The sequence below is a fragment of the Sceloporus occidentalis genome, unplaced genomic scaffold (genome assembly GCF_023333645.1).
Source record: "Sceloporus occidentalis isolate IW3139 unplaced genomic scaffold, rSceOcc1.0.p SCAF_65, whole genome shotgun sequence".
Classification (NCBI taxonomy): domain Eukaryota; kingdom Metazoa; phylum Chordata; class Lepidosauria; order Squamata; family Phrynosomatidae; genus Sceloporus; species Sceloporus occidentalis.
In genome coordinates, this window is record NW_028317045.1 from 1,355,578 (window position 1) to 1,383,124 (window position 27,547).

The 27,547-nt window shown below is 40.7% G+C and overlaps 1 protein-coding gene across 1 annotated transcript in view; it reads left to right on the forward strand.

Moving 5' to 3' along the window:
- LOC149286947 (cilia- and flagella-associated protein 299) overlaps positions 1 to 27,547 on the forward strand; it is a 298,663-nt gene that overhangs the window by 178,313 nt on the left and 92,803 nt on the right. Inside the window, exon 4 of the mRNA XM_089493596.1 lies at positions 24,815 to 24,957. Within this exon, the coding sequence (XP_089349722.1) occupies positions 24,815 to 24,957 (143 nt within the window). The remainder of the gene's footprint in view (positions 1 to 24,814; positions 24,958 to 27,547) is intronic.

The window sequence follows — 27,547 nt, forward strand, 5'->3', positions numbered from 1 at the left end:
ATGTTCAGAGTTGAATAAAGTCATAGCAAAAGCACAAAAACCTTCTGGTCCTTTAGTGCAAACATGGTGAAAAAAACCCAGTCCTGAAGGGGTTGATGCTTTAACATCGTTTGAAGCCATGATGTCCCAGGCATGTCAATTGTCGTTAACTGACTGTTTTTTTGTGACGTGCATGGCACGTCAATTATCGTCAAGGGGTTTATATTTTCTTGGTTAATATATGTATGCTAAAATTTATTTTAGAAAATATTATAAGAATAATTTATTGGTTATATGGTGTCTTAAAAGTCCCTTTAAAAAAAATATTGTCCCTGTCCCAGAATGACAAACAAAAAACTTACGCTTGAGATATCAACACAGTAGAAACTATTCAGTGACTTATAAAAAGTCCTGTTATGGATTATAATTAATCCTTTTTTAGATTGTGTAGCATGGCAAACATCACGTTAGTGTTAAATTGTTCACTGGAACGACAGCAGCATCCCAGGCAGCTCTCTAAGCAGATTTATTGAGTTAGGTGCACCTGAAAAAGCAGATCTCTAAACACTATCACTTTCAGTACTTATTGCTCACTTACATCAAGTCATCTTCTCCCCCCCCCCTAAATATGACCTTTTCAAGAACTGCAAAAAATGATTGCCATGAAATCCAACACAACCAAGAATTTCCAACTGTTTTGAGGCCCTCCAATAAGAATGCAAAAAAACCCAAAAACCAGAATGTTGCAGAACCAATGTAACCATTTGTGTGTCATGATTATGGCTTTGATTTTTTTGTCAAATGGGGTTGGATTTTTTTTTTAAACAAAGATGAATATATAGGGATATAATTGCATATAAGGACAGTATTAGTTATAGCTTCTTCATCCAGTGAGAAATTTTGTGTTCAAGAAGGGATTTACCCCTTTTTGAAGTTCAGTTGGAAATATGGGTTTTCCCTACAGCTGGGTCAACAGCAAGGTTGTTGAACTTGATGGATCTGTGTCTGTTTTTCAACCTAAATTACCATTACTATAAACACTATATCAGTTTTATATCAGAAATATGTATTCGCTTGTGAGATGGACTCTCTTTACCTTATATATTAGTATCTTTTTGTGTCGCTTTGAGTTTGACAATCTTATGCTAAATGTAATAGCCAGTGGTGGACACCTAAATGAATACACCCAGAGGTTTAGAAAATTTCGTTTATAATTATATACCCTTTGTGCCTTCTGCTGTAACAATTCATGTTGAGAAAAAATAGTTAGATCTGTTTATTTTGAGTCTTTTGAGTTTTTTGAGAAAAAAAAGATGCATCAGAGGTTTGAATCTGTGGCTAAAGGTAGGAGGACAAGCTTTATATAATCTATTTGCTGTCCTGAATTAACCTCCCATTTCCTTACCCACCTTAACAAAAACTGCCTGAACCAATCAACGGCAAAGATCAAATCAACAATATTAACAGATAAATTAATAGGGATGAATTATAATGCAGATCCTGGGGACACAATGTTAAATTGCTCCCATGGTAAATACATAAGAAGGGTTTATATTGCTTAATCTGTAAACACAATTACTTTTACTTAGTGTACTGAACTGTAAAATTTAGGATTTGGGAACAGCGACAGATTTGCCTTAAGCCCTAGAGTCTTGGCACTCCTAGCACATAACCGCTAATGAAAAAGGTAATGAAAACACTTAAGATTCTTGGATGTGACACTGAGCTATGTTTTTTTTGTGCAGAACATACTTAGATTATACTTTTGACTTAAAATACATGCTTGGTAGACTTAATTGTTTCTTAATAACAGTGTAACAATCCACATGCAACCTAGACATATTGTCTGCAGCATAATTTAGCTTTTATTTAACCTTACATATATTTTGCGGCTTTATGAAATGATTTGGTAAGTTATACACAATTTGAACCCTGGGTTTAATTACATTTTTTCCAACTTGAATGATATTTACTCTCTTTAATTACATATCCGGCATTAATTAAACAAATATACACACTGTTACACGATATTATCCATCCTCCTAAAATTCTATGTCACAGTGCCTTAAATATGTGACTGGAGATTACAATGAATTTAAAAATACTACTAGCTTTTTTAATTATATAGTGTATTATTTTAGCAAAAATAAGAAGGGGGTCTGGTTCTTGCCTTATCCTAAATTAACATGAATGATGTAGGAACAGTTAAGTTCAAAATATTTCTCTTGATGAAAAAAAATATAAATTTTCGACATTTTCTATTATTGCTTATAATTCATACTGTGTTTTGTGTGCATACTATAATATATTTTTTTTATTCTGGTCCTTCTTTGACCTAGCATCAATAACATATTTTTACAAGTCAGTGGTAGAATGCCTACCTAATGGGATCAACCTTAACTAAGTAACCTGGGAAAACTACAAACAGCTGTTGATTGTTTATTGCCACTCAAATACAGGGCCTTTTGTCAAGGAAAAAATAGAAGCTGCCTAAGGCCTATGCATTCCCCAAGGCTCACTTATGTGTCCAACCTGACAAAGTGGGAAGCTGAATTGAAGGTAGAGGATGAAAAGTGGCACTGAAAATGTCTACAATATTTCTTTTACACAAAAAGAACCCTCTTATTTACCTGTTTTGCATATCTACAAAGTACAAATAGTTTTTTTAACTCATCAATTAGCTAATGGTTATTAAATCATCCTTTATAAGGTAGCATTACTGAGGAATATGAAGAATAACTACTTGAGGAAAAATTTCATTGAACACAATCCAATTACAATGTAAGTAATGTGTTTGTCAACCTACTCCAAGGCTGCTTGAGTTTTACAATGTTTATATGTTTTTCAATAACATGACTCACCAAATTTTTTAGAGATTTTGGGTTTCAAGTATTCCACTCAACAAGACTTAGTTTTCAGACCATTAGACAATGATGCTTAGCAGCTAAACACATAGCTAAACCAAACACCTAAAGATGTCTGTAGTGCACAGCCTGTAATGCTCTTACAGAATGTGATTCTACTAACTATAACTGGCTACACATGTTTTATTAAACTATCTATCTAAAGCAACTTTTTTAAAACTTTACCCCAGGGGCGTACCTAGAGTATTTGGCACCTGGGGCAGATCCTGTATGTTGCACCCCCCCCCACACACTTTAAAACAGCATAGCTTCTATCATTAGGCAAATATTGACAGGTGTACAGCATAACTGTTATCATTATATACTAAGCCAGACATTGACAGGGGTACAGCATAACACCTATCACTATGTACTGAGGTAGACATTGACGGTGGTACAGCATAACGGTTGTCATTACATACTGAGGCAAATATTGACAGTGGTACAGCATAACTGTTGTCATTACATACTGAGGCAAATATTGACGGTGGTACTGCATAACTGCTATTATATACTGAGGCAAACATTGATGGTGGTACAGCATAACTGTTATCATTATATACTGAGGTAAACATTGACGGTGGTATAGGATAACTGTTATCATTATATACTGAGGCACGCTCTGACGGTGGTACAGCACAACACCTATCACTATATACCGAGGCAAAGATTGACGGGGTTACAGCATAACGCCTATCACTATATACTGTGGTACAGCATAACACCTATCACTATATACTGAGGCAAGCATTGACAGGGTACAGCATAACACCTATTACTTTATACTGAGGCACGCACTGACGGCGGTACAGCATAACACCTATAACTATATACCGAGGCAAACGTTGACGGGGGTACAGCATAATCCCTATCACTATACATTGAGCCAGACATTGACAATAATACAACATAACCCCTATCACTGTATACTAAGCCAAACATTGACAGGCCTACCACTTCAGTGTCTGGATTAGTATATAGTAGGGATGCACCAAAATGAAAATTCTGGGCCGAAACTGAAAATTCAGCATTCACTTGGTCGAAACTGAAAATGACCCCCCCACACACCAAAAAAAAACTTTTATTAAAAGTAAGTAACACACCAAATTAAGACAAAAAAATCAACAACAATATTAATATTGATAACAGCAATCACAATTCTATCATGCCCAGGCATAACTAGATTCCAGCATGTACTGGCTGACTTAGCATGATAGGAGTGTGATTGCTAACATCAATCACACTCCTATCATGCCCAGACAGCCAGTACATGCTGGAACCTGGGCATGATAGGAATGTGATTACACCCTCCCTATGCCATGCTACCACCCACACACACTTACACATCCATGCTCACACACCCACACTCATTAACCAACACTCATTCACAAACATTCAGCATAAACTACAGCATAACACCCATCACTCTCACACACTTACTAATCTACTCTCACTGATTTCCTACCTTTTCTCTGTCACTTTCACTCCTCCTCTTCATTCTTCCTCTGGGTTCTTCTTCTTCTTCTGTGTCCTGTCCTTCCGGTGCTGTGAGCGGCTTCAGTGTTGTGCGCCGGGATATGACATCAAATCCCGACACACAGCATCAGTTGCCGCTCGCATCCCATGGGAGCAGGATTGGAGGTCTGCATTAGCAGACCTCTGGCTCTCTTGATTGACTTTAAGCTGGTTAGAGGGAAATCCTTGATCTCCCCAACCAAGCCTGTTCCTCCTGCTGCGGACATTTCTGTCCGTCTCTGGAGGGGTGTCGGCATGGTGGCACCTCCCTGATGAGCGGCACCTGGTGCAGACTGCCCCCTTCTAGGTACGCTACTGCTGCAACCCCTTAAGTCCCAGGGGTTTTTGGTACAATTTTGCAATTTTTTCGCTATGTCGGTTCAGTGATTATTCTCCTTTCCTGCGAATAATGTCCCTATATAAACTATATATTGTTTTTTCAAGAAGAGATAGAGCTTTCTTTTGATACCATAGTTAGCTGATTAGCTGAAAATTTAGGATGAGAAATTTAGTAAAAACTAGCAAAATTAGAAAAAAACCCTAATTTTTTATATATTTTACCTCTGAATCCTCACAAAATTAGATAAAGTAATGGCAAGTTTATCAATTCAGGTGTCCTGATTTCAGAAATACCTTATTTATATAGAATTTCCATACTTTCCCAGCGCTTATAGGGAGCATACTATAAGGTTGCAACTCTAATTTTATACTTTTTAGATGTTGTGTTAGGGCAATGGGATGTAAGGGTTTTCTCTCTCTCCTCCCTGCGATCCCCCTGCATCGATCACACTGTGATCTCCCCACAGACTTGCATAGGGATCAGTGTCTGTGCCTCATCGGAGAGATTGGATATCTCGGCAGGGTCTGGACACACCCTGCAGGGGATATCCTGTCCTCCGATGACCTTCCGGGTCGCGTCACTGCTGATCGTAAGCCTGATCTCCTGATCTGCAAGAACGTCAGGATGTACCGGTACGTCCATAGGGGTTTCTTTAGATGCGTTTTATGGACGTACCAGTACGTCTATAGGGGAGTAAAGGGGTTAAATCCCTTCTAGTTTCTCAACATACTCAACATCAAATTCAAAGTCTTATGTAAACCTCAAGCAAAACAGTCTGCCTGTGCCCCGAAACAGTCTGCCTGTGCCACCTCTGCCACTGAAACAGTCTCCCTGTGCCACCTCTGCCCCTGAGTCAACCTGCCTGTGCCATCTCTGCCCCTGAGGCAACCTGCCTGTGCCACCGCTGCCCCTGAGGCAGCCTGCCTGTGCCACCTCTGCCCTAAAAACAGCCTCCCTGTGCCACCTCTGCCCTGAAGCAGCCTGCCTGTGCCACCTCTGCCCTGAAGCAGCCTGCCTGTGCCACCTCTGCCCTGAAGCAGCCTGCCTGTGCCACCTCTGCCCTGAAGCAGCCTGCCTGTGCCACCTCTGCCCCTAAAGCAGCCTACCTGTGCCACCTCTGCCCTTGAAGCAACCTGCCTGTGCCTCCTCAGCCCCTGAAGCAACCTGCCTGTGCCTCCTCAGCCCCTGAAGCAGCCTGCCTGTCCAACTCTGCGATGCAAGGAGGAATCCCGCTCCACAAAAATAAGAGTTTCAAATTTTAATTAGATCAGTTAAAACATAATAAACAAAAAAAAGAAAAAATGTGCTAAAGTGATAGAAAGGAGATACGCCAACGCATTTCAAACCTTACGGTTCTTAATCATGGCTTGGAAGTATGTAGCCGCTACCAAACCTTATATACAAATGAACTTGTCTGGAGATTGATCTATACTCACGCCCACCAATTATCCCATAATTAGCCAATTGGGTATGAACTTCAGAAATGACTTAGCATACATTTATTAAGCATTTATTAAGCATTTTTTCTTATATATTATTATTTTTATTTGTTATACACATCGGAACTATCACCTGGTGTTGAATCTCCATGTGTTTTGTAATTTCCACCCATTGCATCTGCTCCCTGTGTTGCCTAATTATGGGATAATTGGTGGGCGTGCGTATAGATCAATCTCCAGACAAGTTTATTTGTATATAAGGTTTGGTAGTGGCTACATACTTCCAAGCCATGATTAAGAACCGTTGGCGTATCTCCTTTCTATCACTTGAGCACATTTTTTCTTTTTTTTGTTATGTTTTAAGTGATCTAATTAAAATTTGAAATTTGAAATTCTTATTTTTGTGGAGCGGGATTCCTCCTTGCATCGCTATTTGGATTAACCGGGAATATGGCTCGGCTTTCTGTCCCGTGCTCCCTGCAAATTGAAGCGTCTCTATAAATCATCTGAATGGTGAGCTGAAGTTACTTTTGTTTCTTGTTACATGTTTGTCCAACTCTGCCCCTGAAACAGCCTGTCTGTGCCAACCCTGCCCCTGAGCAGCCTGCATGTGCCACTTCTGTCCCCCAAATCAGCCTGCCTGCGCTGCTTCTGCCCCTCTAATTAGCCTGCATGTGCCACCTCTGCCCTCCTAATTAGCCTGCCTTTGCCACTTCTGCGCCCCTAATCAGCCTGCCTGTGCCATATCTGCCCCTAAACACTAACTTACTACTAACTTCATTCATTCATTTACCCACTATAACATTAATTCACCTAACACGCACCTTACTGCTGTGGCGCACATACACTGTATGAGGAAAATCTCCCCCCCCCAGGTTTCTGCTCCCCCTGTGCGGGAAAAGAGTTTCCTCATACAGTGCTGGGCGACACAGCGGTAAGCTGCGGGCCCGTGTTAGGCGACAGTCAGGCCACCAGGCACCCCCTTGATGAGTGGCCCCCCTTTAGGTACGCTACTGTGCATGGTGCCCTTTTTTTATCAAAACATTGTGCAACACAGAAACAACAAATGGTTGCCTTAGCATTGCAACAATAGTGTCTGTAAAAACCCCTCTTTGCAGAAAATAAGAGGAAATCTTAGATCCAAATGGTTGTTTAATGCATACTGTAATGTAAAAATTAGCAAATAAATTAGAGAAAGGAAAATGTAATGGCATAAGTATGTTGGAGCACAAGAAAAGAAGGAAAGTTAAATAGGAAAATCAATATACGATGTGCAAAAACAAGTACAGGCCTCAAATGAAATGTAAGCAGAAGTTCTAAAAGCAGAAAATATATTTTATGCAACACTAAATGTAAACACATAAAAACAAGTCGACATTTTGAAGGGCTGTGGCTATACTGATATGTGATTGAAAATATTAATACAAATATTTTAGATGAGATTATAAGAGAAGTGAAATAAACATAGCATCATGTACAGCTGTTGGAGTCTCCTTAAGTATCATAATTGGATAAAGGAAATCCCTTTAAGTATCTAAGATCATTATCTTCATTAAAAAAAACATGCTAAACGTAAATTTAAAAGTTGTTGTCGTTAAATGGCAATTTTGTGGTGTAAACAATTTTTACTAGATTTTTACAAAAATACACTTAACACCTTCAGTCCGAGGGGTTCTTGGTACCTCACCGCCTAGAGCTATTTTGCCATTTTTACCATATGTAGGTTTAATGAAGATTCCCCTTTTCTGTGTTTGTTGTACCCACACGAATTACACATCTTTTTTTCCAAACAAATATGGTTTTCATTTGAAACCTTGGAAACATGCAATAAATAATAATAATTGTGCGTGTTAGTATGTAAAAAACCTAAAAATATATTATTTTTTGACAATTTTCTTAGAATTTCTTATACACTTTAGGTGCCCCTGTTGAACAATGACCAAATGTATGTTCGTCAACATCTCTCTAGGACAGGTGTAAAATTAATTCCCGTGCGCACTCCCATTCTGAAATTGCACATCCTAAAGCCACGCCCCATGGAAGCCACCCCCTTGCTGTTTCTGAATTCAAAAGAAAAAGTAAACAATGGTTGCATGATAACACCATCACTAAGCTGCACGTTCTTCATGTCATCATCATATTCTGTCACAAAATGTTTTTCCATTTTTATTATTAACTTGGGGAATATTTATCCCCAAAAAGGATTAATTTGATTAATAGAATTGCCAGATAATAACAGAAAATATATATTTTTTAACATATTTTCCAAGAACATGCTTTCCATATACCTTGAAACACCTCTTTACAGGTGAGAAAATGTTGTTCAGACTAAGAAGCCATCATAATGTTATGCTAAAGATCTGGTTTGCAAAATCTCAAAATGAATATGGAAATGATTTAGAATTTAGACAGGTGCCTGTAGATTTCCTTCATTTAATTAAAATAAGGGGGTTTAAGTTCAAAATCATGCAAATGAAGCCTTAGCTATTTTTGCATAACTTTTTTTCCGCTGAAAAACAAATTATATAAACAGACTTCTGAAAAAGAGAAACCCCTCAGAAATGGGCAAAGGAAATGTTCCTCCTGTAGAAGTTAAAATATAAAAGCAGCACACCTGCACACATCTGGTTTCCTTGCTACACATATCTCACATAGGTCTTGTTATGTGAAGTTTCATCCAAGCTAAACAAGAAGCAACTTTTAACTAGCACCTACACAGGAAGTAAAGCGAGATTTGCCAGAAAAACCTCAGACCCTAAACTTACAGAAGCTGAGGCTTTATTTTCATTTCCCTAACCCGTTTGCATAGAGTTGTTACTGATGGCCTGGCTAGCCTGCCAGTACACAGCATACCAATAATAAACAGTGGCCAGTTTACACCCATAGACACCTGCAGCAAAATTTACAAATGCATCATTGTTCCAGTTGAGGAAGAAACTCAACTGAGACTTAGTGGGTAAATATCCATTGGTTTGGTACAAACACAGAGGTTATACACACATTAACACATGACATATGGGGCATCGTGCAGATGCCAGCTACTGTCAGGACCGGGGCAAGCAGGTCGGGTAGGAGCCCAGTTGTAGGCGATACCAGGGGGTCTGTTTGTAGTTGTACCCTTTGATGCATCATGACTAGTAGCTAGGTACAGACAGGCACACAATAGACAGAAAAGCAGAACTGGGAGTGGCAAAGCTGATGCTGAGAAAGAACCAGGCAGAGACCGAAGCCTTCTGGCAGGGCACACAGCTTGGAAGCCCTCAGACAGGGCACACAGCTTGGACACGGCTGGACAGGTAGGTGAGTCTGGCGCACACCGGGGTCTGGTAAACAAAGCTGAATCGTGAACGTAGCTAAGTTCATACACAGGAGATCAGAACAGAACTTTAGCTGCAAGCAGACTAACAGGAAACAAAGCCAAATAATGCAAAGGCCCAGACTGAAGGGCAGAGCAGGTATATAAGGGCAGGGCTAAACTCGGGTAACGTGCCTCAGCTGCCCCAAGAAATTAGAAAGGGGTGCTCCTAAGAGTGAAGAGTGGCCACTAGTGGCTGCAGGTAGACATGACAATGTTATAATTATCACATAGCCCAGGCTACCAAGGTGGAACCCTGGCAGCTACATTCAAGTGTAAACAAGATAAAGATAATTTGAATTGCTTCTCAGTGTATTTTCAGGTTACATTACTTGTGAAATGTGACCTATTACTTGCCAGATAATTTGTAAAACTATTTCAAAACAAGTCTGTAAACAAATATGTACATTTTAGAACAAAGGACTGATTTTCTAAATATCTTCATTAAGGTGGTACGTGTGTGTATATATATATATCTATATATACACACACACACACACACATGCATGTTTGGGAGGCCTTGGCAAAAGTAAAATGGCGATTTAATACAATAAAACCTATTACAAAGCGTTGTTTTCATGAGAAACCCTACAGGGCAACCTCTGGCAAGCCACTAGTTAGGTATTAATAATCAAGGCTATGACCATGCATGGGAACTCTCAGGATGTGTAAGAGTCTAAGAGTTTTTTGCCTTGGGCAAATTCAGAGCATCCCAATTGGGGCTTTGCTCAATCGTATATCACAATTGAAATCCCTGTGCAAGTGAACTTAATCAGAGCATCTTTACTGGTGCCATGAGTGAGAGAACCGAATATAATTTATGTGGTGGGCTATTAACCCCTTGATGACAATTGACATGGCAGACATGTCACGAAAAACATTACGTTGGCGACAGTTGATATGCCTGACATGTCATGACTTTAAACAGGTGAAGAAAGCAATCTATGATCGCTTTCTTCTCTCAAACAGTGTTGCTGTAATGCCTTGATGTTGAGATCTGCAGCATGGACCATGTGTGGCCCCTCCACCAGGTTCCACTGTCCGCCATATATAATATGGCGATGGATGCTTGGTTTAAAAGAGCTTAGGAGGCGATCTTTGATAAAGTGTCTCGACACTGAAGACTCACTCCAGGATGCACTGTGACCGATCTGGAGAGCGTCACTCCAGACTCTCCAGAACTCCCCTGCAGGTTGAATACTGCTTTCAACCATGCAAGCCAGCTTACTAATCACAATGTGATTAGTAAAATATATTTAAAAAACCTAAGAAAAAAAAATAAAAGTGGTTAAAATAAAAATAAAAATTTGGTAAGTGTAAGGGAAAAAAAAGATGCTGTATCTTCACAAAAATTCTTGCATGGAAAGAGTTAAGATACTGGCATTTTAAATGTCCATGAGGTTTTTTTTTAAATGTATGATTTGATTTGGTAAATTGAATTAGCCGGGTTCAAAGATGTCCCAGAAATAGGACATGGGCACAGACTGACAAGATGTTTAACTTCCCCCCAAAAAACCACACCTCGCAAAGGTGGCTTTTTACCTCCCATATAACCCAACAAACCTATGGGGGTATCACTGTACTTGGGAGATGTTGCTGAACACATATTGGGGTGTTTCACAGTGACACATACCAGGAGCTGAAAATTCGTACAGTGGGGCAAAAAAGTATTTAGTCAGCCACCAATTGTGCAAGTTCTCCCACTTACAAAGATGAGAGAGGCCTGTAATTTTCACCATAGGTACACTTCAACTATGAGAGACAGAATGGGGGGAAAGAATACCAGAAATCACATTGTAGGCTTTCTAATGAATTCATTGGTAAATTCCTTGGTAAAATAAATATTTGGTCACCTACAAACAAGCACGATATCTGGCTCTCACAGACCTGTAACATCTTCTTTAAGAGTCTCCTCTGTCCTCCACTCGTTACCTGTATTAATGGCACCTGTTTGAACTTGTTACCAGTATAAAAGACACCTGTCCACAACCTCAAACAGTCACACTCCAAGACCAAAGAGCTGTCGAAGGACACCAGAAACAAAATTGTAGACCAGCACCAGGCTGGGAAAACTGAATCTGCAATAGGCAAGCAGCTTGGTGTGAAGAAATCAACTGTGGGAGCAATTGTTCCAAAATGGAAGACATATAGGACCACTGATAATCTCCCTCGATCTGGGGCTCCACGCAAGATCTCACCCCGTGGTGTCAAAATGATCACAAGAACGGTGAGCAAAAATCCCAGAACCACACGGGGGGACCTAGTGAATGACCTGCAGAGAACTGGGACCAAAGTAACAAAGGCTACCATCAGTAACACACTACGCCGCCAGGGACTCAAATCATACCAGACGTATCCCCCTGCTTAAGCCAGTACATGTCCGGGCCCGTCTGAAGTTTGCTAGAGAGCATTTGGATGATCCAGAAGAGGATTGGGTGAATGTCATACAGTCAGATAAAACCAAGGTAGAACTTTTTGGTAGAAAGAATGCTGAGTTGCATCTAAAGAACACCATACCTACGGTGAAGCTGGGGCTGTTTCTCTGCAAAGGGACCAGGAAAGGAAAGAATGAATGGGACCATGTATCGTGAGATTTTGAGTGAAAACCTCCTTCCATCAGCAAGGGCATTGAAGATGAAACGTGGCTGGGTCTTTCAACATGACAATGATCCCAAACACACTGCCCGTGCAACAAAGGAGTGGCTTCGTAAGAAGCATTTCAAGGTCCTGGAGTGGCCTAGCCAGTCTCCAGATCTCAACCCCATAGAAAACCTTTGGAAGGAGTTGAAAGTCCATGTTGCCCAGCGACAGCACCAAAACATCCCTTCTCTAGAGGAGATCTGCATGGAGGAATGGTCCAAAATACCAGCAACAGTGTGTGAAAACCTTGTGAAGACTTACAGAAAACGTTTGACCTCTGTCATTGCCAACAAAGGGTATATAACAAAGTATTGATATGAACTGTTATTGACCAAATACTTATTTTCCACCATAATTTGCAAATAAATTCTTTAAAAATCAGACAATGTGATTTATGGACTTTGTTGTCTCATTCTGTCTCACATAGTTGAAGTGTACCTATGGTGAAAAATACAGGCCTCTCTCATCTTTGTAAGTGGGGAGAACTTGCACAATTGGTGGCTGACTAAATACTTTTTTGCCCCACTGTATGTGGTCATTAATGTAGTCCTGTGTAGTTACTGACCTACTGAAACTTAGGGCCAGGATTTCTATTATGGCTCCAGTTATTTGGTGGCTCTCTTAGGGGAATAGTTCTAATTCTTTGCAAATGCATTATAGTGAAAAAATGTGGGGTACTTTTAGTTTTATGGAGGGGTCAGGTGTTTTTGGTATCTGAGACATATGAGCAGCAAAGAGTGGCCATGGAACTCACCTTTTCAGCTGAGAGGTGTGATAGGATTACCATAATGGAATGCACCATGAAACATGCACTTCAGAAATATATTGTCTCTGGAGTCACTCAAGGGTTGCTTGGTCTTGGGCATTTCTCCATTCGCTTGCCAACAAATCACAGGTGCACATCATATGAGCAGGTGAAGCTGTGATTTTGAAAGGTGAGCTATTCTGTGTGGTGAGACACATTATCTGAGACACAGGGGTGTTGCTACTAAAAAGCTGTTAGTTTGTACCATTATATACATGTACTGCATATTTGAACTGCAAAGTATGGAACATTTTTGGTCTACATGATTACAAACTATTATTCATTTTCCCTGTTGTGGTATAACTGATAATTGCCCCGAGTAGGGTGTTTTGCCTTCTTTTGGATCAACTTTAGAACTGGGTATGTGTGAAAGGTTGAACTTGGTGGACTTTTTTCAACCTACTATACTATATCTATATATTTCAGCCAGGCTGCCAATGCTAAATCCCTTTTGATAACAAACAGTTTTGTTCCTAACTGAGAAGTCCTTGTTTACATTCAGTACTAGTAGTTGTCTGCCTTATTGCATAGGAAAACTTGATATCAAGTCTTTCAAATGGAGCTATATTGCATTCTATACACTCACCAGATGAATATTTCTGTTCCTGAAGAGTGAGTGCTTCTGTCTGGGTGCTTTATAGGATCACGATGGACCAAAAAGAACATCAACACATTGGCCGCGGATTTCATGGGGGTGACATGGCCACACACCCTTTCTGCTTCCCTTGGGCTTTCATGTGGGACTTTTTCACAAAGAGATTTTGGTGTTCAATATTTTTACGTCACCTTCTACCTAGGTCATTTTAGGATACTCCTGGCTTCAGTTGCATAACCTGGTTATTGATTTGACCTCCAGTGTGTCTGTAAACTCCACAGCCCTACCCTCTCAGTATCGAGAATTCCAGGATGTCTTTGATTAAAAGGAGGCCGAAACCCTTCCACCTCATCCTGTTTGTGACTGTCTCATTGACTTACTGCAGGGTGCTGTTCCCCCTCGCAATAGGGTTTATCTTTTATCTCATGCCAAAACCAAGGCCATGGACTTATATATTCAAGAGGATCTCCAGAAAGGATTTATTTGTCGCTCCACCTCTCCTGCTGAGGCCGGATTTTTATTTGTCTCCAAGAAAGATGGTGGACTCAGACCCTGTATTGACTATATTGGACTTAATCGTATAACCATAAAAAATACTTATCCTCTCCCGTAGATTTCAGGACAAACTCAAAGGGTCCAAATGATTTACAAAATATGTTTAAAACTTTTACTCTGGCTATGTGAGAAAAACACTACTCTGAACTAGAACATTTGAGTTTAAGGCCTTCTTTGGGTATGTCATTAGTGAGTCTGGTTTTGAAATGGATCCAGATAAACTCTAAGCTCTACTACAATGGTCACAACCCAGTGGATTACAACCTCCACAGAGATTCCTGGGTTTTGCTAATTATTATCGTTGTTTCATTAGGGACTTCTCTAAAGTTGTTGTTGACTGTTACAATTAGTCCCTGGAAGCTGTCAAAGCATTCGGCAAACTCAAAACTCTGTTCTCCTCTGCCCTGGTCTTGATCCATCCTAATATCTCACAGCCTTTTGTGTTAGAAGTAAATGCTTCAGAAGTTGGAGCAGGGGCCTTGTTGTCTTAACGAAATGCTTATGATAAGCCACTCCATCCATGCGGGTTCTTCTCTAAAAATATGTACAAAAATATAAAAAAAAATTAAATTCCAAAAATCCTGAGTCAAAATACTAGCATTTCAAATACTCAAGGGGTGTCTAAAAATGAATGGTTTGATCAATTGGAGTGGCCGGATTCAAAGATATCCCAAACAGGGCGTAGAAACAGACTTAACTAGGACACACCGATAAGATCACAGATCTCCTTCTAATCGGCCCAACATAAGGGAGTGCGAGGTCAGACCTTGGCTTACGTGCTTCCCAATCACTACCGGTCATATCCCTGCGTTTTGCATCAATAGCTTGCGCATAGTGATGAGGGAGCACTAAAGCAGAAGTCTAAAATGACAGACCTAACGCTCCCACCACAGGATGGAGGATGAAGAAAGATGAAAGATGAGAAAAATGGGGAGAAAGGGGTGCAAGGGCAGTGTATATGTGTGTGTATGGGCAGTGTATGTGTGTGTGTGTGTGTGTGTGTGGGAAGGTGTGGGTGTGTATGGCCAGGTGTGTGTAGGAGCAGTGTAGTAATTTGTGTGTTTGTAAGCTGGTGTATATGTATATGTGGGCAGGTGTGTGTGTGTATGTGTGTGTGAGGGCAGTGTATGCGTACGTGTGTGTGTATGGACAGGCTTGTGTAAGGGCAGTGTATGTGTATGGTCAGATGTGTGTGAGGGCAGTGTATTTAAATATGTGTTAATGGGCAGGTGTGTGTAAAGGCAGCATGGATAAGCAGGTGTGTGAAAGGGCTGTGTATGTGTATATGTGGGATTATGGACAGATGTGTGTAAAGGCAGTGTGTGCGTGTGGGCAGTCGTGTCTAATGGCAGTGTATGTGTGTGTTTATGGGCAGGTGTTTGTAAAAGGCAGCATGTATGGGCAGTCATGTGTAAGGGCAGCGTATGTGTATATGTGTGTTTACGGGCAGGTATGTGTAAAGCCAGCATGTAAGGGCAGTGTATGTGTGTTTATGTGTAGGTATGGGCAGTGCATTTTTAATAAAATAACCTCTGTAAAAGAAAATATAGTGGGGGGCACAATATTCAATTCTTGCCTAGGGCTGAAAAAGCTAGCTACGGCTCTGCTCACAACAGGCTCTGCTGCTCTGTCTCTGCGCTTCTTTGTAAACTATAAAAAAAAGCTTTCAAGAGTTTTTCAAGCTTTTGAAAACTTGCCTTTTAATTATTATGTTAATCCAATAAAAAAGGTATCATTGCATACTGCAGTACTTTTTTTCAGCATTATTTGGGGGCAAACAAAGATGGCACAGACAAGCTGTTATTTCCAGTGCTGGTTTTAATTCCCAGTCTAGCCTTGCCTAGCTCCATTATGTTAGACCAATCTATTAAAAAAGCAAACTCACTTCTTATCATACTGCTCATAGTAAACAATAGAATGGTTCCAGCAAGACACTCTGACTAAAGGACAGGGGCGAGCCTAGGATTAGTGATTAACACCATACACTAACATGCAATTACACACACAAGTAAAAATCATAATCTAACACTATACACTAACAGACACACATGGCAACATCATATTCCCCCAAACACTAACATCTTATAATAACACACAAGCTAGCACCAAATGCTCATGCACACATGCTAACACCACACATTTACAAACACTCTAATACCATACGCTGACATGTGGCTAAAGCCATACTGTAGGGCACACAGCACCATACACTTAGGTAAGCTAATTTCACACTCTAATACATATTTACGCACACACTCAAACATTATACACATACACATACCATCCAACAACATATAATAGCACTATGCTGTGTGTATATATATATATATATATATATATATATATATACACACACATACTCTAAAGCTATATATACACTTTATTAGGTACACCTTGTTATTCCCGGGTTGGACCTCCTTTTGCCTTCAGAACTGCCTTCATTCTTCGTGGCATACTTTTAACAAGGTGCTAGAAACATTCCTCAGAGACTTTGGAGTACAGTGAACTCATTGTCATGTTGAAGAAACCAGTTTGAGATAAATGTGAGCTTTGTGACATGGTGCATTATCCTGCTAGAAGTAGCCATCAGAATATGGGTACACTGTGGCCATGGTCAGCAACAATACTCTGGTAGGCTGTCACATTTAAACGATGCTCAGTTGGTAGAAGGGGGCCCAAAGTGTGCCAAGAAAATGTCCCCCACACCATTACACCATCACCACCAGCCTGAACCATTGATACAATCCAGGATGGATCCTTGCTTTCATGTCGTTTATGCCAAAGTCTGACCCTGCCATTTGAATGTCGCAGCTGGAATCGAGACTCATCAGACCAGGCAAAGTTCTTACAGTCTTCCATTGTCCAATTTTGGTAAGCCTGTGTGAATTGTAGCCTCAGTTTCCTGTTCTTAGCTGACAGGAGTGGCACCTGGTGTGGTCCTCTGCTGCTGTAGCCCATCTGCTTCAAGGTTTGACGTGTTGTTCGTTCAGAGATGGTATTCTGCATATCGTGGTTGTAACGAGTGGCTATTTGAGTTACTTTTGCCTTTCTGTCATCTTGAACCAGTCTCCTCTGACATCAACAAGGCATTTTCGTCCACACAAATGCTGCTCACTGGATATTTTCTCTTTTTCAGACCATTCACTGTAAAACCTAGAGATGGTTGGGCGTGAAAATCCCAATAGATCAGCAGTTTCTGAAATACTCAAACCAGCCCAAACTCAAACCCTTTCTTCCCCATTCTGATGCTCGGTTTGAACTTCAGCAAGTTGTCTTGACCACGTCCACATGCCTAAATACATTGAGTTGCTGCCATATGATTGGATGATTAGCTATTTGTGTTAACAAGCAATTTAACAGGTGTTATATACACTTATCAACCATAACATTATGACCACCTGCCTAACATTGTGTAGGTCCTTTTGCCGTCAAAACAGCCCTGATCCATCGAGGCATGGGCTACACTAGCCCTCTGAAGGTGTCCTGTGGTATCTGGCACCAAGATGTTAGCAACAGATCCTGTAAGTTACAAGATGGGACCTCTATGCATCATACTTGTTTGCCCAGCACATCCCACAGAGGCTCGATTGGATTGAGATCTGGGGAATTTGGAGGCCAAGTCAACACCTTGAACTTGTTGTTGTGTTCCTCAAACCATTCCTGAACCGTTTTTGCTTTGTGGCCCATCCCATTATACTGCTGAAAGAGGCCAATGCCTTCAGGGAATACTGTGTCCATGAAAGGGTGTACGTGGTCTGGAATAATGCTTAGGCAGGTGGTACATGTCACAAGTAACATTCACATAAATGGCAGGACCCAAGGTTTCCCAGTAGAACATTGTCCAAAGCATCACACTGCCTCCCCCTACTTAACTTCTTCTCTTACCTGGATAATACATGACGTTTTCTCCAAATAGGAGACGCACATGCACCTGACATCCATGTGACGTAAAAGAAAACATGATTTATCCAACCAGTATTAGCTTTGCAGGGGAAGGGTGAGGCCAGGGTCGGACTGGCCCACCGGGATACCTGGAAATTTCCTGGTGGGCCGGCAGACCAACATTCCAAACAGCTGCCCCATGATATGCCTTTTAACCCCCTTTATGCCACTCTGCTCCAGAAATGCCTTTTAATCCCCTATATGCCGCTCTGCCTCTAGAAATGCCTTTTAACCCCCTATATGCCACTCTGCCTCCAGAAATGCCTAATACCCCCCAATGTGTCACTCTGTCCCATGATATGCCTTTTTATCATGGGGCAGAGTGGCATATAGGAGGGTATAAGGCATATCATGGAGGCAGAGTGGCATACCTGGGGGGGCAGGTTGGCAAATAAAAGGAAATAAAAAACAAAAATGTCTCAATAATAGCTTTTATTAAATATGAAAAAATAGATTACATGAATTAATAAAGAAATAAGTGTATCGTGAAGAATAATGTTATCACTGTTTTGTTCCACTGAATAAAATGTAACTTTTTCATCTAAAATTTTTTCCAGTAGCAAATGTTTTGATTCCAAAATCAAAGGGCAGTGTACATGTATATGTGTGTGTAAGGGCAGTGTACGTGTATATGTGTGCGTGTAAGGGCAGTGTATGTGTATATGTGTGTGTAAAGGCAGTATATGTGTTTACGGGCAGGTGTGTGTAAAGGCAGTGTGTAGGGGTCCTGGGAGGGAGGCTAACATTAGCCTTTTTTAATAAAAAAAAATCTCTGCTGCTGTGGACTACTCTTCCAATGATGCTCAGCCAGCATTATGGTGGACACCTGGCTGGCTGGGAATCATAGGAATTTTAGTTCACAGCTAGCATCTGCCGCTTTACTGTTGCTACACTTCCCATGAGGCTCAGCTAGCATCATGGAAGTAGTATGTCTGGCTGAGCCTTATAGGAATTCAATTCAATGTGTTGGTTATTTTTAATATGCATGACTGTGCTGACAAAAATGAAGCATCCGAAAGGAAGGAAAGGGGATCCGAAAGGAAGGAAAGGGAATCCGAAAGGAAGGAGAGGGGATCCGAAATGAAGGAAAGCCCAGGCAGGTTGTGGTGGTAGGGGATTCAATAACTAGGAAAACAGACAGGGTAATCTGTAGCTCTGATCGCAGCAACCGAATGGTTTGCTGTCTTCCGGGTGCCCGGGTTCGGCATGTTGCGGACAGAGTGGATAGATTATTGGGAGGAGCTGGCGAGGATCCAGCTGTCTTGGTGCACATTGGCACCAATGACATAGTAAGAGGAAGATGGAGTGTCCTAAAATGTAATTTTAGGGATTTAGGTAGTAAGATTGAGAAAAGGACCTCCAAGGTAGTATTCTCAGAGATACTACCTGTGCCATGTGCTACACCAGGGAGATTAGGCAGCTAAATGCATGGCTGAAGTCTTGGTGTAAGAAGGAGGGCTTTGGGTTTTTAGAGCACTGGGCTGATTTTGCTTTGGGCTAAAATCTCTATAGTCGTGATGGATTGCACCTAAATACAAGAGGGTCCAATGTGCTTGGGGAGAGAATGGCTAGACGGTTGGAGGAGATTTTAAACTAGGAATGGGGGGGAATAAATACCGGGCTAGACAGTATAGAAAGGGAAGGCTATTTACTTAGTAACCAGGTGGGTGGATCTGGGGGCTTGGTCTATACAGATAATAGGGAGAAGCATATATTTTGCCTCCCAAAGCAAGGATAGAAAGCGATTGCAGCATCAGTGTTAAATGACAAGCTAAAGGTCATGTCTACAAATGCTCGCAGTTTAGGGAATAAGATCCATGAACTTGTAACAGTTGTGGCAACTGAGAATGTTGATATAGTGGCTGTTACTGAGACATGGTATAATGAGAAAAATGACTGGGACATATCAATACCGGGGTACTCTTTATATAGAAAAGACAGAAAGGGCAAGAAAGGGGGAGGGGTGGCCCTATATGTGAAAAATAACATAAAATCTAACTTAATACAAGTTGGTGAGGTGTGATTTATAGACCCCCAGGACAAGTAGAACTAGATAATCTACTAGTGGAGGAAATAGCTAAAATGACAGTGAAGGGGGATGTTATAATCATGGGTGACTTTAATCTCCCTGATGTGAACTGGAAAACGAAAGTAGCTGGTTGTACCTGCGGATATTCTAAACTCCTTACTGGAATTATCTTTAAAACAGGTAGTTGAGGAACCAAACCAACTCATAAGGAGGTTAAATGGAGATTTGTTAACAGATATTTCTGTAGGTGAAAGTTTGGGATCTAGTGATCATCAGTCTGTGTGGTTTAATATACAAAAACAGTGACTGAGTCACACCACACAAAAACAAAAGTTTTAGATTTTAGAAAAGGTGACTTTTGATGAAAATATGTATAGAGGAGTCATTATCAGACTGGGGCAATTTAAATGGCGTTCAGGAGAAATGGGATTTTGTAAAAGCTGTATTATTGAAGATAACAGAAAATTGTATTAGGCTGGTCAGTAATAGTAAAACATTAAAGAAACCGCTGTGGTACTCTGCAGAAGTGGCCAAAATCGTAAAAGACAAGAAGTTAGCCTTTAGTAGATACAAAAATACCCAAAGTGAGGAAGATAGACAGATCTATAAAATTAGGCAGAAAGAGGCAAAGAAAGTTATAAGATCTGCCAAATGACATGCAGAAGAGCGAATTGCCCTCTCAGTAAAAAATGGAGATAAAACATTTTTTAGATATATAAATGAGAAAAGGTTAGCCGACTGCCTCAATGAATATTTCTGTTCAGTTTTTACAGATGAAAATGAGGGAATGGGACCTCAGTTGGGAAAAAAGACTGAATCATTTGAAATATGTGAGTTTATCTACTTCAGTTGTCTAAGGTAAAGACAAATAAGTCGATGGGGCCTGATGGGATACACCCCAAGTTATTAAAAGAGCTTGGGGGTGTACTAGCAAAACCGTTAACTGGTGAGATATTTTGCTATGGCTTCCCATGTTTCAAATTCAGGTAGGGGCAGTGGCGTCGCTACAGGGGGGCAAGGGGGGGGCAATTGCCCCCCCTAGGTTATTCCTTGCCCCCCCGTTGCCCCCCCGCTGAATTTGGAACCAGATGTCCCGGATTCAATCCGGGACAGTGCACCTCACTGAACGGGGCTGTCATCACCCACGAAGGTTATTGAGCCGCGCTGGCCAGCTGACTCAAATCTATTTCGGATCGACTGGGGTGTATTCTTAAAATGCCGCCCCTGTCGATTTGAAATTGAATTGAGTCAGCCGGCGCCGCTCAATAACATTCATGGGCGGCGTCAGCACGGCTCAATTACCTTTGTGGGGCGGTGCCAGCCCCGTTCAGTGAAGTGGGTGGAGAAAGTTGGCAGCGGGAATTCAGCAGAGTCCACTGTCAGGCCGCATGTCTTCAGTCAGGTAAGTTGACAAACTGGGGGCATGGTTGGCAGTGGGAGGCTGGGACAAAGATGGCTATCGGAAACTGGTGAGAAACTCTGTCCCCGGTTTCCCATAGGCATCTTTGTCACTAAATAGCTCCCCATGGTCCCATGTTCGGTGACAAAGATGGCTATCGGAAACTGGTGAGAAACTCTGTCCCCGGTTTCCCATAGGCATCTTTGTCACTAAATAGCTCCCCATGGTCCCATGTTCAGTGACAAAGATGCCTATGGGAAACTGGGGGCAAAGGCAAACTCTGTCACCAGTTTCCCATAGGCATATTTGTCACTAAATAGCTCCCCATGGTCCCATGTTTAGTGACAAAGATGCCTATTGGAAACTGGGGGCAAAGGCAAACTCTGTCCCCAGTTTCCCACAGGCATCTTTGTCAGTAAATAGCTTACCATGGTCCCATGTTTAGTGACAAAGATGCCTATGGGAAACTGGGGGCAAAGGAAAACACTGTCCCCAGTTTCCCATAGGCATCTTTGTCAGTAAATAGCTTACCATGGTCCCATGTTTAGTGACAAAGATGCCTATGGGAAACTGGGGGCAAAGGAAAACACTGCCCCTAGTTTCCCATAGGCATCTTTGGTCCCATGTTTAGTGACAAAGATGCCTATGGGAAACTGGGGACAGAGTTTGCCTTTGCCCCCAGTTTCCCTTATGCATTCCAGGTATGCTGGAAAAATGCAATAACTCAATTATGCAACCATTGTGAATAATATGCTATTGTAGAATGAAGCTATTTACACAAAACCATGTTGAATCCATTGCCTTATGTCCAGCTGAGCTTTCTGTGTGTAATTGTTTTGTTGTGTTTTATTGTGTGAGCTCTAAATACCAAGTGGGGGTTAATCTATACCTTTAATGCTGTGTTTTTATGTGAATTCCAATTGATCTATACCCACAAAGCTGTGCTTTTGTGTTATTCTATAGATCCATATCTGCTATGCTATGTTTCTATACATTATTTATGTATACCTGCAAATACAGGGTTTGTATGTCATATTTAGTTGATCATTACCTGCAGTGCTGTTTCCATGTATTTATTTGATCTATACCCTCAGTGCTGAGTTTACATGTGATTTGCAGTTGATCTATACCTGCAATGCTATGTTTCCATACATTATAATTGTATACCTGCAGGATTTGTATGTCTGATTCTGTTTATTTGATCTATACCCTCAATGCTGAGTTCACAAGTGAATTTCAGTTGATCTATACATGCAAAGCTGGGCTTGTATGTTAATGTGTGGATCTATACCTGCTATAGGCAGCAGGGTCTAATATATATATCTATCTATATATATATATATATATATATATATATATCTATATATCGGCGGCAGGACCTAATATTAATATATATAATAAATAATATATTAAAGAAACTGCCAGTTCAGCTGTTATTTTGAAATCATATTTCAATTTCAAGTGATAAGTACTATGATAGTTAAAAATGCATGTCTAACGCATATATGTGATGGGGCTATCACATAAATCAATAATAAAGGGAGGGGCTCGCTGGGGGCATTAATGCAAATAGTGCTGGCTGGAGGAGATCATACAAGGGTGTGGGGGCACCACATTAATCTATACTAAAAAGGGTGCTGGCTGAGGCATCAATACACAAGGGGCAAAAACACTAAGAGGGGTATCAACAACAATGCAGTGTGGAATTTCCATCCTGGTGTAGATGTCTGTGTCATAGATTGTGTCCTGCTGTTTGTGTATTTTGGTTATCAGTGTAGCAGAGCCTGTCCTGGTGTGTGTGTATGGGTGTTGGTGTGGCAGAGCCTGTCCTGGTGTGTGTTTGGGTGTCGGTGTGGCAGAGCCTGTCCTGGTGTGTGTCTGGGTGTCAGAGCCTGTCCTGGTGTGTCTGTCTGGGTGTCAGTGTGGCAGAGCCTGTCCTGGTGTGTGTGTCTGGGTGTTGGTGTGGTAGAGCCTGTCCTGGTGTGTGTTTGGGTGTCATTGTGGCAGAGCCTGTCCTGGTGTGTGTGTTTGGGTGTCAGAGTCTGTCTTGGTGTGTGTTTGGGTGTCATTGTGGCAGAGATTGTCCTGGTGTGTGTGTGTTTGGGTGTCGGTGTGGCAGAGCCTGTCCTGGGGTGTGTGTTTGGGTGTCGGTGTGGCAGAGCCTGTCCTGGGGTGTGTGTTTGGGTGTCGGTGTGGCAGAGCCTGTCCTGGTTTGGGTGTCGGTGTGACAGAACCTGTCCTGCTGTGTGTGTCTGGATGTTGGTGTGGCAGAGCCTGTCCTGGTGTGTGTGTGTTTGGATGTTGGTGTGGCAGAGCCTTTTCTGGTGCATGTGTCTGGATGTTGGTGTGGCCGAGCCTGTCCTGCTGTGTGTGTCTGGATGTTGGTGTGGCAGAGCCTGTCCTGGTGTGTGTGTGTTTGGATGTTGGTGTGGCAGAGCCTTTTCTGGTGCATATGTCTGGATGTTGGTGTGGCCGAGCCTGTCCTGGTGTGTGTGTTTGGTAGTTGGTGTGGCAGAGACTGTCCTGGTGTGTTTGTCTAGGTGGCGGTATGGCAGAGCTATATCCAGAGATAAAACGCCCTCCTGAATTTGTAGTGACTTCAGGGGACAAAACTTTAAAGGCCCAGAAATCATTTAGTGGAAAAGTTAAGGTATTGTGTTATTTATTTGTGGCTTCAGGCTTCCCATGTTGAAGTATTATGTTAGTCCAATAACAAAAGTATCATTACTTTTGGGAATATTATATATATATGATTTTTTCAGTGGTATGATTTAATGGTGGAAATTATTAATGCCCCCCCAGTTTTGACTGTGGTATCTTTTGTGCCCCCCCTATATATTGTTTCTAGAGTCGCCACTGGGTAGGGCACAGGAAGTGTGATAACACATACTTTGGGTGAATGAAGGGAGGCAATGCAGTCTTTACAGATGTATCTTGAGCAGTGGAGGAAATCTAAATCTATTGTCCCTGCTTTGTGTTTGGTCCAAGGAAATGGGAGGTTGATGTTTTGAAAATGTAAAAAACTTAAAGAGTAAACATTAAGTAGATATAAATGTATATAGTGATAAATTATGTATTGGCATTTGGTTATGACTTTATTAAATGTATTAATCTTAAAAAGGCCACTTACTGGCCACCCCTTATTCTTAGAGTTTGTGTATTTGATATATTGAAAGTGTTTCTTCTTTATGACCATCCTTGAATATTTGCAATGAAAGTGGGAAATAACAGACAGGTTGATGCATCTTATTCCACTATTATCGTGAAAGTGATGTTTCTCTGTTTTTTTTTTATTGAGTTTTTATTTTCTTTTTTCAGTCCATCATCTTTATCAGAGATAAAAATGTCCATGGACAAGAGGTATCTGGGTATATTGATTTTTCTCAGCGGCTAAAGACTGAGGATTTTGACGTCTACTTTACTGGCAAAAAGAAACTTCTCCCACGTCCTACAGACTTAAGGTTTTTATTAAAAATTTAACAGTTCAATATATGTAAGACATATGACCGATGTAATATTTGCTACCAAAATATAGTAACATTTAATTAACATTTAGATGTAAGGAAGTATTACTTTACTGAGACGGTGGCAGCCCTCCTGGCAGGAGTGGTAGAGGGTAACATGGCAAGGGAATATGAACAAGCATGAGATAAGTATATGAATATATGGAATGTAAGGATAGACCAATGACCAAATAAGGTTTGTATCTTTAAAGAAGAAAAAAATGGTTGGGCCAAATGTTTTTTATCTGACATCAAAATCTATGTTTCAAAGTAAAATCTCCATTGATCAACTGCTAAGCAACTTTCACTCATAATCATAGAGCTGCGATATGATTCCATGTCATCATGGGCAGGGTACCAATACAAAGTTACCCATTTGAAGGAGCTCATCTCTGGTCCAGTATAGGTAGTGTGATACGTACACCTTGCCTCAGTAAACAGATACCCATGGAGGCATGGAGGCTTCCGTGACATGGCCCTCAAAGAACTTTTGTAACCTAAGAGCCAATTAACGTGGTGACACTGTTTCATTATAAAAACATGTTAACATCATGGATAACTCACATTTGTTTTTTGACATACAACATTTTAGCTATTCTCTTTTTGTGTCTGTGCGTGTGTCAAAACACACCTTATGTGTATATCAGCCATCTTAAATTCCTAAGGTCAGTATTTGCATTTACTTGCCTCTGTCTATTTATAACGTTTCTAATTCTTGGTGATTGAGGTGTGCGAGGAAAAGAAAAGACAACTTCAGGACTAGAAAACTGATAGATGATACTGTCTGGTATCTCAGGCTGTTACTGATCATAGATTCTGTTTACTTTTAAATGTAATATCCTTATAAAGGTGACAGCTTCCATTTATATTGTATGATAGGTAGATAACTAGATGCCTACAAATCAGGAATCCATAAAACAAATTAACCTATAAAAAGGAAATACATGTTAATGGTCCTTTAAGATTGTCTGTTTACTATACAAATTTTGTGAGTATTAATAATAAATTCCTAATCCAGTTACATTAATCAGCTCATCGTGTTTAGAAGTCTTGTAGAAATATTTTGGCACTGCTTTGCAGCAGAGATAAGCAAATCTCCCATGTTTTTAAGAAACTGATAAAATAGTTGTGTTTTGTAAAACACAAGAGAGGAAAATGAGCTGAGGTATTTAGGTCCAAAAGAGGAGCATTTGGACATAGAAAAGGAACACTTGGGTGGTGAACTTTAATGTACCTCCTGTTATCATGGCTCATGGCTGCTGCGTATCCTTTCTGTGCACCAAAGGTAATTGCGTGGGAGTTTAGTGCACTGAATGAGGAGTAGAAAGCATATCTGACAACCACAGCACAAATTTATTGCAGTTATCTGTGGCACTCACAAACGAAGTCTTCCACAGAGCCCCTTTGCCATTTAAGGTTAGTCTGTCTTTTATTATACAACAAAGCCTCACAGATCTTAATTAAAAGACTTACACTGTAATATTTTTTGTTGAAATGTCTAGAGGTGCTGTTGGAGTAGCAGAAGTATTAACCATTGTTTTCTCCAGTTTGCTTGTGCTGTACCTATGACCATCTCTACCCCTTTCAGGTCTCACCCAATTTAACACCTGCTTATTCATTTTTAAAATTCCAGGTGATCTGGAAAATAAATCCAGCACTCATGTTTAAATATATTGTGAATATTATAATGTTCTGTTTTTTTTTTTTTTTAATGAACCATATATTGCATCCGTTAAGTTTACCAACCACCTATTATATTGCTTTGAAGTATTCCATCATTCATACTATGTAATTCTAATAATTTCAGACATTACATCTTTACTTCATTGACTTGCTTTGTTGATTCCATATTACAGCACATGGAATCCTTTGTAGTTGGTCAAACCAATACTTATGTGAATTGCCAAGTTATCCAGTGACTGGAGACTCGAGCCAAAGTTAAGGAGGTCTTTAATTGTGGTTGTGGTTTGAAAGGATTTAAATACAGAATTGGCTGGATTTACTGAACCTCAGTTATGTAAACCACAAAACTTTCAGCTATCTTGCAATCTTTTTATAATGGACAAGAGATTTTTAACTATACTTAGTATAACTTCTATATATTGTGTGTTATGTTTTGTAATAACCTCAAAAATATTATTTTATTGCACTACTCTATACTTAAAAATTTAGTAGGAAAAAAACATGGCAACTGTAGCTTTCACATCTTTTAGCATGGCAAAATTAATTTATAAAGTGACATGCACAGCAGGGTAGGAGACACCGGAGTCAGGTAGGACCCGATGGTAACAATAACATGGTGAAACTAGCCGAGGTCAGCATACCAGGAATCAGGATCAACGAATAACCAGCCAAGGTCAGGATACCAGAGAATCAGCGTCAACGAGAAAACAAGCAAAGGTCAAACACATAAGGATTGAAGAGGATAAAGCGCACTTGTGTTTGATGTAATTTCCCATTATGAAGGCCTGCAGTTCCGGAGTTGCCAGTTAGATGGTCAGGAACAGGAACAGAATCCTCTGTTGCCGTCCTTTGGTGCCGTCCATGA